Source organism: Apium graveolens, chromosome 3, assembly GCF_009905375.1.
Source record: "Apium graveolens cultivar Ventura chromosome 3, ASM990537v1, whole genome shotgun sequence".
Taxonomy (NCBI): domain Eukaryota; kingdom Viridiplantae; phylum Streptophyta; class Magnoliopsida; order Apiales; family Apiaceae; genus Apium; species Apium graveolens.
In genome coordinates this window covers 63081319-63095151 of record NC_133649.1, presented here as the reverse complement: position 1 = coordinate 63095151, position 13833 = coordinate 63081319, and the positions used below count along the sequence as shown (strand labels likewise).

The window sequence follows — 13833 nt, the reverse complement described above, 5'->3', positions numbered from 1 at the left end:
TGGGGAACAAGAAACCTAACGGGCTTAGATTTCTTGTCTCGAGGCCCAATGGGAAACCCACTGGAAACCGTCTTCTACTAGCTTTAGGGCTCGTTCGCAGCTTCGAGACTTCACGTATAAGGCATCTCCCTGGCCAAGGATAACCCTCCGCTACCAGCTGTTTCTCTAGTCCGCGGACGCAGGTATAGCCGTGGTTCACCCCAAATGTTGGACGCATCCTTGTCCCCCGATAAGGAGCCCCTACCAGATTACAGGACAAGTGATCCCAAGCTTTTGGGTGCAAAGTGCAGGATACTCCGAAGTCTCCCAACGAGGACACCCGTTGACTATAGAGACAGAGCTCCCAAAGCACACACCAGATTTCACCCCACATCCTCAATGAGGACACCCATTAACTACAGGAGGAGGCCTTCAGTCCAGGCATACCCCTGGAGGTCTCTGACCATGGACACCGCCTTTCCTGTAGATGTGCTACAGGAAGGAGTTCTTCAACAGAGTACCTGCATCAGATATGTTAGCAATAATAATTCTCCATCTTCCTTGAATCATCCAAAGAACCCGTCCAAGTAACCATGTTGAAGTCTCATCCAAGCTATGTTTCTCACTTAGGGCGCGCCTTGATTATGTAAGGCGTCAGCATTACTCTTCTCGTATGCATAAGGGCGCACCTCCCCATATCTGTAGGGCGCGCCTTCTTCCTTTGTGATAAAATAGATGCCTTATCTTTCCTTAATTTTAGGCACCAAAATCCCAATTCTGACCAATTGACCCGGTTTTGACCCGAACAAAGTTTATACCAAATTTTGGGCATAACAACTACCCCCCAAATTCCATATGTCATTGAAGATGGGATTGGAATTTTTAACCCCCTAGCAAACTTGAAAAATTTGTATGAGCATCTACTAATTTGAGGGTATGCCCTTACGAACTTATTCATTCGCCTTTCTTTATCCTGCTCTATTTCTTCTTTGAATACAATAGGGCGCGTCTCATGAATCTATACAACAACTTTTACACCCCCCAGCGTAACATCTGTCACTCTCTACTGCTTCTCATCTTTATAGCTTTAACCTTGGCGTGTCTAAAGAGGTTTACCACTTATGCACCATATCTCTAAGCTTATATGAGCTAACTCGGCATAAGAAACAAGAGAAATTGTACAAAAGTGTGCACCTAACTTATCTTGGAAAAACACAATCCATTAACAAAGGTTCGATGGTGTTCTTAAACTTTTTCATCCCAATATTGGTCTCCTATGGACACGCCTTAAACTTGTCGGTGAGAGTGATCCGTCCATCGACAACACAATACCATTCCATATTTGATTTCTTGCTCCTTGTCAAATCATAACTCTAAATCATTGATCTCATCTTTTCCACAAATAATGTGATTCATTTATTTAACTCAAAGTCAAAACCTTTACGATCTTCTACAATCATATATTTTTAGAGGGCGCGTCCTTTATAGTGGCGACGTCTTCCTCAAATAAAATTAACATCCCTGAGTTAAAGGGCGCGTCCTCTTTACGAGGAGCGTCTTCGTCGATAAAGGTAATCATCCTTGGAGGGAGCTTCCTCTGTAAGAGGCGCGTCTACCTCGACAAGGAAAATCATCCTTGGAGGGTGCGTCCTCTGTCAGAGACGCATCCACCTCGACAAGGGAAATCATCCTTGGAGGGCGCGTCCTCTGTCAGAGACGCATCCACCTCGACAAAGGAAATCATCCTTGGAGGGTGCGTCCACTGTAAGAGGAGCATCTACCTCGACAAGGGAAATCATCCTTGGAGGGCGCGTCCACTGTCAGAGACGCATCCACCTCGACAAGGGAAATCATCCTTGGAGGGCGCGTCCTCTGTCAGAGACGCATCCACCTCGATAAGGGAAATCATCCTTAGAGGGCGCGTCCTCTGTCAGAAACGCATCCACCTCGACAAGGAAAATCATCCTTGGAGGGCGCGTCCTCAGTGAGAGACGCATCAACCTCCACAAGGGAAATCATCCTTGGAGGGCGTGTCCTCAGTCAGAGACGCATCAACCTCAACAAGGGAAATCATCCCTAGAGGGCGCGTCCTTTGTCAGAGACGCATCCACCTCGACAAGGGAAATCATCCTTGGAGGGTGCGTCCTCTGTCAGAGACGCATCCACCTCGACAAGGGAAATCATCCTTGGAGGGCGCGCCCAATATAAGAGGAGCATCTACCTTGACAAGGGAAATCATCCTTGGAGGGCGCGTTCACTGTAAGAGGAGCATCTACCTCGACAAGGGAAATCATCCTTGGAGGGCGCGTCCTCTGTCAGAGACGCATCCACCTCGACAAGGGTCTTCTACAGAATCTTCATGTAATTAAACCAAATCAAAGATCAATATTCTTAAAAGGCTTCTATCTTCTACAAAGCTCAAGGGATGCTGAAACCATCTCATGTAGAAACATCTCTTGGGCATCTCACGAAGTGTCATCCAATAAAGGGCATCTCACTCTCAATATTTCTCTGAGGGCGCGCCTTAAAGAAAGGGCGCGTCTTGAAAGACAAGAAATTATTTCCAGTCGAGCCATTCTTCAAGTACTGACTATGACTCATCTGATCATCAAGACATCTTCATTGAAAACTTCCATAGACTTTTTCTTCTGAGGGGCCGCCCTGGGAAGGAAATTTTTCGCCGAATGTCTCACATGCAGAGGGCGCGCCTTAATAGATTGTGATACTGTGCTTGGCAAATCATGAGATTTTTTCCAGATAAGATTTCCTACCTGCAAGAAATACAATTAATATGGAACTTTAAATGTTACCTGGAGGACGCGTCCTAGAGGGACGGACGTGTCCAATCAGCGAACTCTCCTGAAATATGTTGGAAGTCTCCTGGGCCTCAGATATCTTCATCAAGGCGCGTTCTAAGTGTTTGTGGGGGTCTCCTCCGTGCTAAATCTCTTTCACAATATTCTTCCTGCACAAGTCCCAGAAATAATTAACGGAAAACACAACAAAACTAGTCGAGTGTTACCTCGAGGAATCGTCTTAACGGCGATGACTAGCTCATGGTAGTAATGCCTTCTTCTTGGGGCGTTCTCCTCCGATCCTCCTCAGATTTGCTCCTAGTTAAGTCCTCTGAACTGAATAGTGTTCTTAAATATTCTAAATCCAATAAGATTCTTCAGTCTTCTTGTTGGAATAGGATTCTCCAATCTCCTTAATGGAATAAGATTTTTCGATCTTCTAATTAAAATAGGATACTCCAATATTCTAATTAGAATAGGATACTCCAATCTTCAATACCAAATAGGTTTCTCCCAATCTTCTAAACCAAATAGAATTCTCCCAATCTTCTAAACCAAATAGGATTTTTTGGCAAAAATTCGTAGCTACTGTTTTCCTCTATTTTCGTACTACTCAACTTTCATTCTCATAATCATATCATCTCTGAATTAAAGAGAATTCAACAAGCTTCGCGTAGACTATAAGATCGTTCAAATCTGACTTACGGAACTCGAGATACGGCTCAAACAGTGTAAGCAAATCGCTAAATCCATCAAATCCGAATTTTCCATCCAACTTCGCTCCTTCGTGGCTATGGCTGCAAACTTCAACCTCCATGATTGGATATCATCATCCATGGATCTCTCTCGTGGCCGCAGATACTACACTCAAATCTCCTTCGACCCCCTGCCGAAAATAGTTATTCACGGATCTCCTTCGTGACCGTTGTATGCAACTCCTCCGTGGCTATCCTTCAATTCTTGCGTCAAAGAACCTTCATCGTGATGAGACATCTCTTCCTCCTGAGATTATGATCTTTATTAGCCCCTCCTTCTAGCTCCAATTTGTTGACGGGGGAATTTGGTATCAACGAAATTTGAGGTTCGTAGGCGGAATCAAGATCTGTGATGGCGGTTCTTTGTCGGAAACGTGAACAGTAATCGGTGGATCCGATGAACAATATTCGTCGGAAAAGATGAATAGTGTTTGGTGGTGGTGATTATTGGGGGCTGAGATTGCTTAGGGTTAGTGGTGGCTCCTTTGCGCTCTCGCTTCTGACCCCTTGCAATTTGCCTACGTATCCCTATTTATAGGGAATCAAGCTCACGTAGTTCTTGGGGAACAAGAAACCTAACGGGCTTAGATTTCTTGTCCTGAGGCCCAATGGGAAACCCACTGGAAACCGTCTTCTACTAGCTTTAGGAATGTCCGCCGATGAGGCCCAACCACAAAGGCCCAAGGCTCGTCCGCAGCTTCGAGATTTCACGGATAAGGCATCTCCCTGGCCAAGGATAACCCTCCGCTACCAGCTGTTTCTCTAGTCCGCGGACGCAGGTATAGCCGTGGTTCACCCCAAATGTTGGACGCATCATTGTCCCCCGATAAGGAGCCCCTACCAGATTACAGGACAAGTGATCCCAAGCTTTTGGGTGCAGTGTGCAGGATACTCCGAAGTCTCCTAACGAGGACTACCCGTTGACTACAGAGACAGAGCTCCCAAAGCACACACCAGATTTCACCCCACATCCCCAATGAGGACACCCATTGACTACAGGAGGAGGCCTTCAGTCCAGGCATACCCCTGGAGGTCTCTGACCACGGACACCGCCTTTCCTGTAGTTGTGCTACAAGAAGGAGTTCTTCAATAGAGTACCTGCATCAAATATGTTAGCAATAATAATTCTCCATCTTCCTTGAATCATCCAAAGAACCCGTCCAAGTAACCATGTTGAAGTCCCATCCAAGCTATGTTTCTCACTTAGGGCGCGCCCTAATACCTTAGGGGATAGCTCTAAGAATCAGTTGAATTACTTTCTTCATATACCAATAGGGCGCGCCTCCTTCACCAATGAAGGGCGCGCCTTGATTATGTAAGGTGTCAGCATTACTGTTCTCGTATGCATAAGGGCGCACCTCCCCATATCTGTAGGGCGCGCCTTCTTCCTTTATGATAAAATAGATGCCTTATCTTTCCTTAATTTTTGGCACCAAAATCCCAATTCTGACCAATTGACCCGATTTTGACCTGAACAAAGTTTATACCAAATTTTGGGCATAACAGTTACTATTTCCCGATAGCCTGTGTATAGTGCAATGTAGATGTCTACTATACATTTACCTACAAAGATTTGCCTGCAAAATTCTATTAAATGTATTTATAATTAGGCATAATTTAACTGTACAACAGCTAGCGGAATCATAAAATTTTGAAAAAAATGTGGTGAGTATATATACATCATAATGAACTAACAATAACGTCTCGCTTATGTTTGATAACTACGTATTACACCTTCAGCCTCTAATGGAGCAACTATAATATGGTGTAGTGAAGTTTGTTGTGATGTGTTAGCAGGCATGCTGCAATCGACTATTTTCTGGCATGTTTGAATCAGGCAGTGCCTACAAGTTGGGCAGGAGGAGTGGGAAGTGAGCCAGCTATCGATGCATTTGACGTGAAATCCATGGTTGCACTTGGGCAGAATTTTCACACGCTCGCCTGGAGCAAACTCTGAGAGGCATATTACACATTCAGCATCTAATCCAGGTAGCTTCAGATCAGCTGAGTAATTTACTATTGGGAAAGTTTTGAGGGCTTTTTTCTTGATGCCGGTATTGGCCAAACAAGCCGACGAGCTTTCACTTGATTCAGAAGTTCCCAAGCTTGAACACCGCAATACACACCTAATTATAGAACTAAAGGCAAGCGAGCATATTACTGCACACAAGAGGACTGAGAGTATCATTACAACATTTGCATCGAAACTCTCATCCCCTGTAAAAGGTACTGATGCACCGTCAGTGTTGCCACTAGTTGGCGCAATCTGTTGTGGGTAAAGAGGGGTGTGTAATAACAACCTTCTCGAGTAAATGTGGCGGTTTACTTGCTGAGAGAAAACAGGGGCAGCTGTTGAAGTAGAGAAAGACATGTTTATGGGGATGCAAGTGCTTTTGATAGACTTGTTGTAAATCAAGAACTATATATAGGTAAGTTTAACAGGTGGTGGTAATGGCTGATTGAATAAATAAATAATTATTATAAGATTCCGAGAATATGTGAGGATTTGAAAATGCATGAATTTGATTGTAATCTAATCTTGTTTAAAAGTGTTAATCTAGGTATGTGGTTACTAATTAAATCTTAATTATATAAATTTTGTGCCCCTAAAAAAGTTGACAAGTTTATGGCTTAGAGGCTGAGGACTTAATCTTGATCCTTTCCACCTATGAAATATACTAAAAAACTCAAAAGTACATTGATTTGTAGGATGATGGATTATGAAAATAAAGACCCGATAAGATATTTGCAGGGTGCTTACTAGAAGCATATCCTCAAGTTGTTTGAGATGTCCGTACCTTTAAATGCTAGTCGTGCCTTTTGTTTTATTAACTGGTAATGGTAATCAAGCACTAATGGTTGAGGCCTTATCTTCTAAGCTAGGTTCTTCTAATTAAACCTGAAAGTGAAATTGAAGTGGGATAGACTGTTCAGTTTCATTTGCAGGTGCTTGGACTGTGATTTTTTGTCTGAGAATAATCTTGATTTTGCATAGCTCAGCTGTCTTAATGTTATTTAGTATTGACTTGGAAAATAGAGATGAGCTTAGAGCACGTCCAATAGTGTGCTAAATGATGTGCTATATCTTAAATATAGTACAAAATGTGAATTTTGACAATTCAATGGTGGTGTAAACACTATTCTAAAATAGCACTTAGCACAAAATATAACACTGTGCTATATTTGCCACGTTACAAAAAGAGAGGGAAAGAGAGAATAAGTAAAAGTGAAAATTTTTTATACACATAAATAGAAAAGTTAGTTAAATTTGAAACAATTTAGTTAAATATAAAACCTACCATTGGAGATGTGGTGTTAATTTTGCACCAAAAATCACCTTTTAGTTCTAAATTATAGCAATAGGTGCACCTATTTTTACAATACCATCGGTTCTGCCCTTACTAAACATTCGAATACCTTTTAAATGTTACATTTTGCTACAGTTGTAATTATTTAAGAGAGTTTTTGAAAACATGTATTTCATTTCAAATGATGGATTTGAAATGAGAGAATTTAAATTTTCATTTCAAATTATCATGTTTATACTAATATTTGAATGTCCAAATCCAAATTTCCGAACATACTAGTTGATCAAATTCAGAATTTCAAATGAAATCCTGGTTCCCAAACGTATATAAATGTACTCTTAAGTTGAGGTAGTATATGTCATACAGCATATTCGACGATGGTTTTGCAACTTTTTCAAGCAAACTATGTTGTATGTTGCAGAATATATAATGCTTCGTCTAAAAGCTGATGGCTAATGCAGTTTCTTCTAGTAGTGCTAGCCAAACGTCTTTGCGAAAACAATCTTTACTCTTTAATTGTTGAGGTAGGTAATGCCCGCGTACCTCTTGCTCTCAAAACTAATGAAGTTTTATTCCCTTTAAAATCACATTAAAAGGCTTTACATAAACAACTGCTCTTCCGTGAAACACATAGGAGCTCAGAGGTAATTCTCAAGGAGTATTTCGGAGTTCATCATGGCTTAAAGAACCAGTACAACAAAACAGTTAAACTCGTAAGATCTTTTTAAAACTTTCAAGTAGTAGCTAATCAGCTTCAAATGACGAAACAGGGCTACTCATTCACATTTCTAATGTTTATTTCTTATGCTAACGGTAGTAACCACTGAATTTTATTTCCAAAGCCGTTGGACGTCAGGACGTTTTTTGCCCCGACTATCCCTCTGCTTGAATAGTGCATGTCTTACATATGTAACAACAGAAGTTTACTTGATTTATCGTTATCGATTAGCTGCAAGCGCAATCATGAAATTTTGTACAAATGCACAACTGAACTGTACATTCATTCTGGGGATGCACTGCTTTCCTAAAGAATTGCAAGCCTAATTCTTGATATCTTTGAAGAATAATTCCAGTAAGTATATGTCCAAGGAAAGATTAACTATCAAATACTATGTTTGATAATTACATAATACACCCTCAGCCTCTAAAGGTGCAATTCTGACAATAATAGTTTCTTCATGTGGTTGAACTGGTAGTGAGGCCGCAGGCATGCTGCAATCGACTATTTTCTGACATGTTTGAATCAGGCAGTGCCTACAAGTTGGGCAGGAGGAATGGGAAGTGAGCCACCTATCGATGCATTTGACATGAAATCCATGGTTGCACTTGGGCAGAACCTTCACACGCTCGCCTGGAGCAAACTCTGAGAGGCATATTACGCATTCAGCATCCAATCCAGGTAGCTTTAAATCAGCTGAGTAATTTACTATTGGGAAAGTTTTGAGGGCTTTTTTCTTGATGCCAGTATTGGCCAAACCAGCCGACGAGCTTTCACTTGATTCAGAGGCTACTAACCTTAAACATCTTAAGGTGCACTTGACTAGAAAGTTCAGGCATAGTGAGCAAACTAAGGCACACAAGAGGACTGAGAGTATCATTACAATATTTGCATCAAGACTATTATCCCTGGGATTATGTTCTGATGGACCGCTTGCGTTGCCACTTTGGGGAGGAGTAGCTGCAGCCTGTTGTTGATAAATAGGGTTTTGTAAGAGCAACCTCCTCGAGTAAATGTTGGGTTGAACTTGTTGAAAGGCAACTCTGGCATCGATTAGAGTAGAAAAAGACATGTTTTTAGAATACAAGTGTTTTGATAGACTACTCCGAGCTTGTTGGATTATATATAGTGAAATTCAAAAAGGGAATAGTAAAGCCTGGTTCATTAAACTAATAGTAATATGATATTGAGAATATTCCAAGGTTCCAAAATTTTAATATTTTGTTGAACAAGTTTTTCACCAGTGGATGCCTCCATTATACAAAATCCATGACTTCATTAAATAAATAAACAGAATCCATGACTTTGATCTTTATGTTCATGTAGTAGTAATACTACAGCCTCCAAGTAGTATTCCTGTTGTACTCAAATCTTGTCTAATAAGTGACAATCTATGTTTGTGGTTCCTAATCTTATCCTTAATATATATTGGATCTGCCAACATTCTCTTCTATCAAAAAACTTGGCAAGTTGTTTTGCAGAAAAGTTCTGATTCGAATCTGATTTTTTAAGCTCTCAATTTGTTCTAATATACTAAAAAGTACATTGAATTCCATGAAGATGGATTCCAAAAAATATATGCAGATGCAAAAGACAGTCCCAGGATATTACTGGAAGCATATCTTTGGAGTTGGCTACATAGATATTTGATACAGATATTGTGGGATATGATAACTTTAAAAACTAGTTGAGTCCTTCTCTTCTAAGCTGTACAAACACTGATTAAACTGAGTAGTGACAGTAACTGCCTCATTATACTTGAATTTGTAATCTCATTCAGGATCCGAGTTATCACTTAAAGAGCTAATCTAGTTTAAATAATTAAATTAGGAACATGGTGCATGCGCTTGCTCTATAACTTTTACCAGAACATATTTTTGATTTATATAAGCTTAGTTTAGTTGTGAAGTTTCACTGTAAAAATGTTAGTAATGTGCATCAACTTTTGTATTGCAACTTTACTTTGCAATCTACATTTTAGTGTGTTATTATGTGTATAATCAACTCTTAAAATCATCGGACTCTGAATATGTTCTAACATCTGTGTTAATCCGTAACAGCTGCTGCTTAGTCATTTACCGCAGGTGAGTCGTATGTGGTAGCAATATAAGCCATTTGACAGAAAATGGAGCACACAATTTGATACAGATCTGGTTAATCATGTCAATCAGCTATTTGACTTAACGTAAGTGGCTTTTTGCCGCCCCTGTCCCCATATATGAGTATGTTATGCCTGAGTAAATATAAGTGGGAGGAGCGGTTAGATGGCACTGCAACTAGCTACAAGATTTGTAAGGATTAATAGAATCTTTTCAACTATAAATTTAATGAAACCTATTAGATACTCATACATTAGGGAATATGGAGGAGCCCTTTTTTCATTTTTAGTGTGTTGGTGCTTTAGCTCATAATAATAACTTTTGCCTCCTCTCTATCACAAAACTACACCGCATCTCATATTACATAGTTTATAACAGAACCTTCTCTTTTCCCTTTACCTGAAGAGTATTTTATCTCTCTACAGCTCTACTACGTACTATAATAATATGATCATTTTAAAAATGCACAAGATTAGTTTATCATTTGTGCTAAGTGCGACCTTCAGTTGTACTCTTTTCGTCTTTTCAAGATTTAGTAGCATTAAGATAGTCCTTTCCCATGTTGTATGTGCTTAACATACTTTCCAACCACAAGATCATAGTACTAATATTAAACTTAGTGTTGATTCTCACTGATTTCTTCATCTTAATGTATAGAAACTTAGTAGGTGCCTTCTCATTTTCGTCCTGTTACACTTTCTACCTTATCGTTTTTATATAAAATGTTTAAAACATGTAATTTTATTTTATATATCTCATCAGGTATGTGCATACTCTTACTGATTACCCCAAAAATTGAGTATAAATTGTTTTTATGTTTTTCTTTCTATACTCATCAATTTAGTAAATTTCACCTGCTAAGTGTTGGTTCTTTAAAATTTCTAATGCTTGGTTTGCTTAAAAATACTGGAATGAGATAGGAGAAGAAGCAACTATGGTGTTGGAAGGTACTAGTGCGCAAGTAGAAAGAGTGAGATTGAGATAATTGAAAAAATAAATCAATTTTTCTGGTGATAAGTAATAAAAGAATGCAGGAGATGACTTTATCCGCGAGCAGTAAATCTAAAGGCGGATTGATTTACTCCACTTAATTGATGTGATCCGTAACTTCTGTAAATTTCATTCTATTTTACTTTCACTTCTGAATGGTCATTTAATCTTTGTAAATCAGTAGGTACTAGAGTATTGCTCTTATTTTGTATGTTTGTTTTGGTAGTGAGATTGTAGAAGCTTGAGATTCAATTTCCAGTGCTACAGATCACAGAGATTCAAGTCTTTGTAAAGCCTGTAATATTAATAAAACTCAAAGACTAGACAATGTGAGACTAAAAATCCATGCTAGTGTATAGATTTGAGTAATCTTAAGTCTTCACACATAAAACTGAGTATAATCATGCACATTTCAACAGAAGAATGTGGATTAAATCAGTTTTGCTATTTGATTCTCATTAAAAACATCTTATCAAAAAATTTCAGCCTAAATCTCGATGACAAAATGCAAATCTGTTACCATTAGTTCTGGGATTGATCGGGGCCTAGAGTAGTTTACAGAACCGGCAACCTAATGACCAAGAGCAGTTAATTACATTCATTCAATACTTTTTAAATTTTTCAAAATACTGAGAAACTCCATCTTTTAGAAGTATTTGAAAACTACACTTAAGATATCTAAAAATATTAACATTTATATTATTTCCGATGACCAACTATCCCTCAGAATTCTGAGTTTGAGGACTCTGGATGAACCAGACTTCTGTTTTTCTAACTTGCCAATTTGCCAGAAACGTGCAATATGCAGAGGCGGTACTATGTAGGTCATATGTTATCTATTTAAACTTTTAAGTGTGTCAAAATGTTTATTGTTACAGTGATCACTTTTTTCTGTTAGTTTATTGCTGTCAGGACTGTGTCAATGCATTCAATTTTATTGCCATAATTTCTATGCAGACATACTGAGAAGCCAAGTCTTCCTATGTAATTCATTAAGTTTCCAGTTGGGAAGGAAAAACAGCCTATTCTTTCAAGTATGCTCACATATATCACATGGATGTCTCATCATATAAATTTTATAAAGAGAGCCTAGCTTAGTTCAGAGATACAAAATTTTCCCCAAAATATGCTAAAAAATTGATTGCTTTAAAAATGATAAGATTAATCGCAACATTGTACAGAGGCAGTGATACCCTTATGTTAGATAGACTTGTGAAATTTATTAACAGCTAAATCACAAAAAATTCTTAATGGCTTAGCTAATCAACTGACTTTTATCATCTACTTGATTGTTAAACTCTACTCACAGAATATATCATAATGAAATGCACTGCAGATAAGAAGCCAGTTTGGCAGTTTAAAGCCTACAAAGATAGAGCATAATCTGCAGGGAGAACATATAAATTAAAAAGACACTAAATCCCACTTACATAAGAATTTGGACTGGGAGTTGCTGGGATGCTCACTGTCCCTTCCAGCATCAACAAAACCTTCTTCATGGATGGACGCTCGATGGATCATCTAGGATGCACCAGAGGCCTACTCTTTCCATTCTTTCAAATTGTTTCTTATCAGTCTCCTCGTCAACAACCAATTTAGCAAGTTCATTAACAATTGCCTCTTCCCTCAAGCTCAAATCCAATTTTGTTCTACAAAAAATGATTTCCAAAAGCCCGACTCCAAAACTATAAACATCTGCTTTGACTGCAACAGGCATCTTTCGATACCATTCAGGTGCAACATACCCCCTTGTACCTCTTATTCCCGTACATGTATTTTTTTGGTCTGGCTTTAGAAGCTTTGCCAATCCAAAGTCTGAAATTCTTGCAGACCTATGCGCATCTATAAGTATGTTTTGAGGCTTTATGTCACAATGGATAATCTGAGTTTTACATTCTTCATGCAGATAGTGGATCCCTTTTACAATATCAAGAGCAATTCTAATACTTTCATCGCATTTTGGTCGGAGTTGTGGTATAAAGATTATATCTGCAAGTGATCCATTGACCATGTATTCGTATACCACAGCTTTTTTGGTCCATCATGACTGTAGCCAAGAAGGCGAACAAGGTTACGATGATGGGATCTTCCGATGACCTTCATCTCATTCTGAAACTCCTTCTCCCCTTCTGCTAACATGTTTCCAGTCTCTTTACAGCTACTACTTTATTGCAGAATTTGAGTGTCCCTTTGTAAACTGTGCCAGATGATCCTCTACCAATCTCTTTCTTAAAACCGTTTGTCACTTCCTCTAGTTTTGCATAGGCAATTGACTGTGGAAATATATCCTCCATTATTGAATTTCCCGCGGCATCAATCTTTTTATATGCCCATTTTTTGTTTCTGTACGCAAAAAAACCAGAGACCACAAAGAGTGTAAACGTTGACGCAAAAAGTGAAATACTAATGAAAAAAATGTTTAGACGAGGCTCTTTGTTTTTCCAAACATCGTTTGCAGGTGTTGGGGTGCCCACTTGATAAAATCAATGTTAGGTTCTGTAAATACTCTTCTTCCATATCTTAGTGGAAGCCTCTGATTTGAGCACTTCCCGTCTTTAAAAATGCAGCTTTGCAGTTACAGTCCTCTAAACAAGCTGCTGTACAGTCTACTTTAGTCTTTTTGAGAACAAAATAGAGGAAATAATCCCACTGAGAATTCTCCAGCGATCTCATGCTATATTTTATCATCCTGTCCTTGTTCTCGCAACTATCAGCAACATAAATCCTCTGACAGCCTGCCCTCCTGTTGCTCGGAATAACAAAATTGAATCCTAGAAGACATATGCATTTAGCTTCAGCATCGTTAAGAACATAGAAGCTATTCAGCCCACATTATCCTTTGGCATCACACACTTGTTATAAAAGGATGCCCAGTCGACTGATGATCTGTTTCCTCTTCGATCCAATCTAAATGAGTAAAGTCGAAGTATGCCATCCACATTTAATCTCAAAAAGAAGTTTTTCTGTTTCTCAGAAATTCCACTTGTTAGGTTATGCATAAAGGTGGCTGTATTACTGCGCAAATAAAGATGCCCATCAGGATTAAGATTCAGTGTCACATTTTTTTATTTTTTTTTTTTTGCTAATTTTCAGTGTCACATTTTCCCCTCTTCCTACAGTGTCAATTCCCCAGTAAGCTTAATAAGAGCTGGTTTCCGTAGTCTCCACAGCATACAACAAAAGATTGGA

General features: G+C 39.1%; 3 protein-coding genes across 3 annotated transcripts; all 3 read right to left on the bottom strand.

Annotated features, from left to right (window-relative positions):
• Nucleotides 1-5237: 5237 nt before the first annotated feature.
• Nucleotides 5238-6056, bottom strand: LOC141714270 (RING-H2 finger protein ATL78-like). Its single transcript, XM_074517801.1, has one exon. It carries the CDS (start codon nt 5898-5900, stop codon nt 5238-5240), a length of 663 nt encoding a protein of 220 aa, XP_074373902.1. The 5' UTR covers nt 5901-6056.
• Nucleotides 6057-7946: 1890 nt separating this feature from the next.
• On the bottom strand, nt 7947-8627 carry LOC141714269 (RING-H2 finger protein ATL78-like). The gene has a single exon (XM_074517800.1). It carries the CDS (start codon nt 8625-8627, stop codon nt 7947-7949), a length of 681 nt encoding a protein of 226 aa, XP_074373901.1.
• A 3512-nt stretch (nt 8628-12139) lies between these two features.
• Nucleotides 12140-12655, bottom strand: LOC141714268 (G-type lectin S-receptor-like serine/threonine-protein kinase LECRK4). The gene has a single exon (XM_074517799.1). The coding sequence runs from the start codon at nt 12653-12655 to the stop codon at nt 12140-12142; it is 516 nt and encodes a 171-aa protein (XP_074373900.1).
• Nucleotides 12656-13833: the final 1178 nt, after the last annotated feature.

Excerpts from the sequence above, each read along its gene's own strand:
- LOC141714270 (XM_074517801.1), bottom strand. The coding sequence starts at position 5,900 with ATGTCTTTCTCTACTTCAACAGCTGCCCCTGTTTTCTCTCAGCAAGTA.
- LOC141714268 (XM_074517799.1), bottom strand. The coding sequence starts at position 12,655 with ATGGTCAATGGATCACTTGCAGATATAATCTTTATACCACAACTCCGA.
- LOC141714269 (XM_074517800.1), bottom strand. The coding sequence starts at position 8,627 with ATGTCTTTTTCTACTCTAATCGATGCCAGAGTTGCCTTTCAACAAGTT.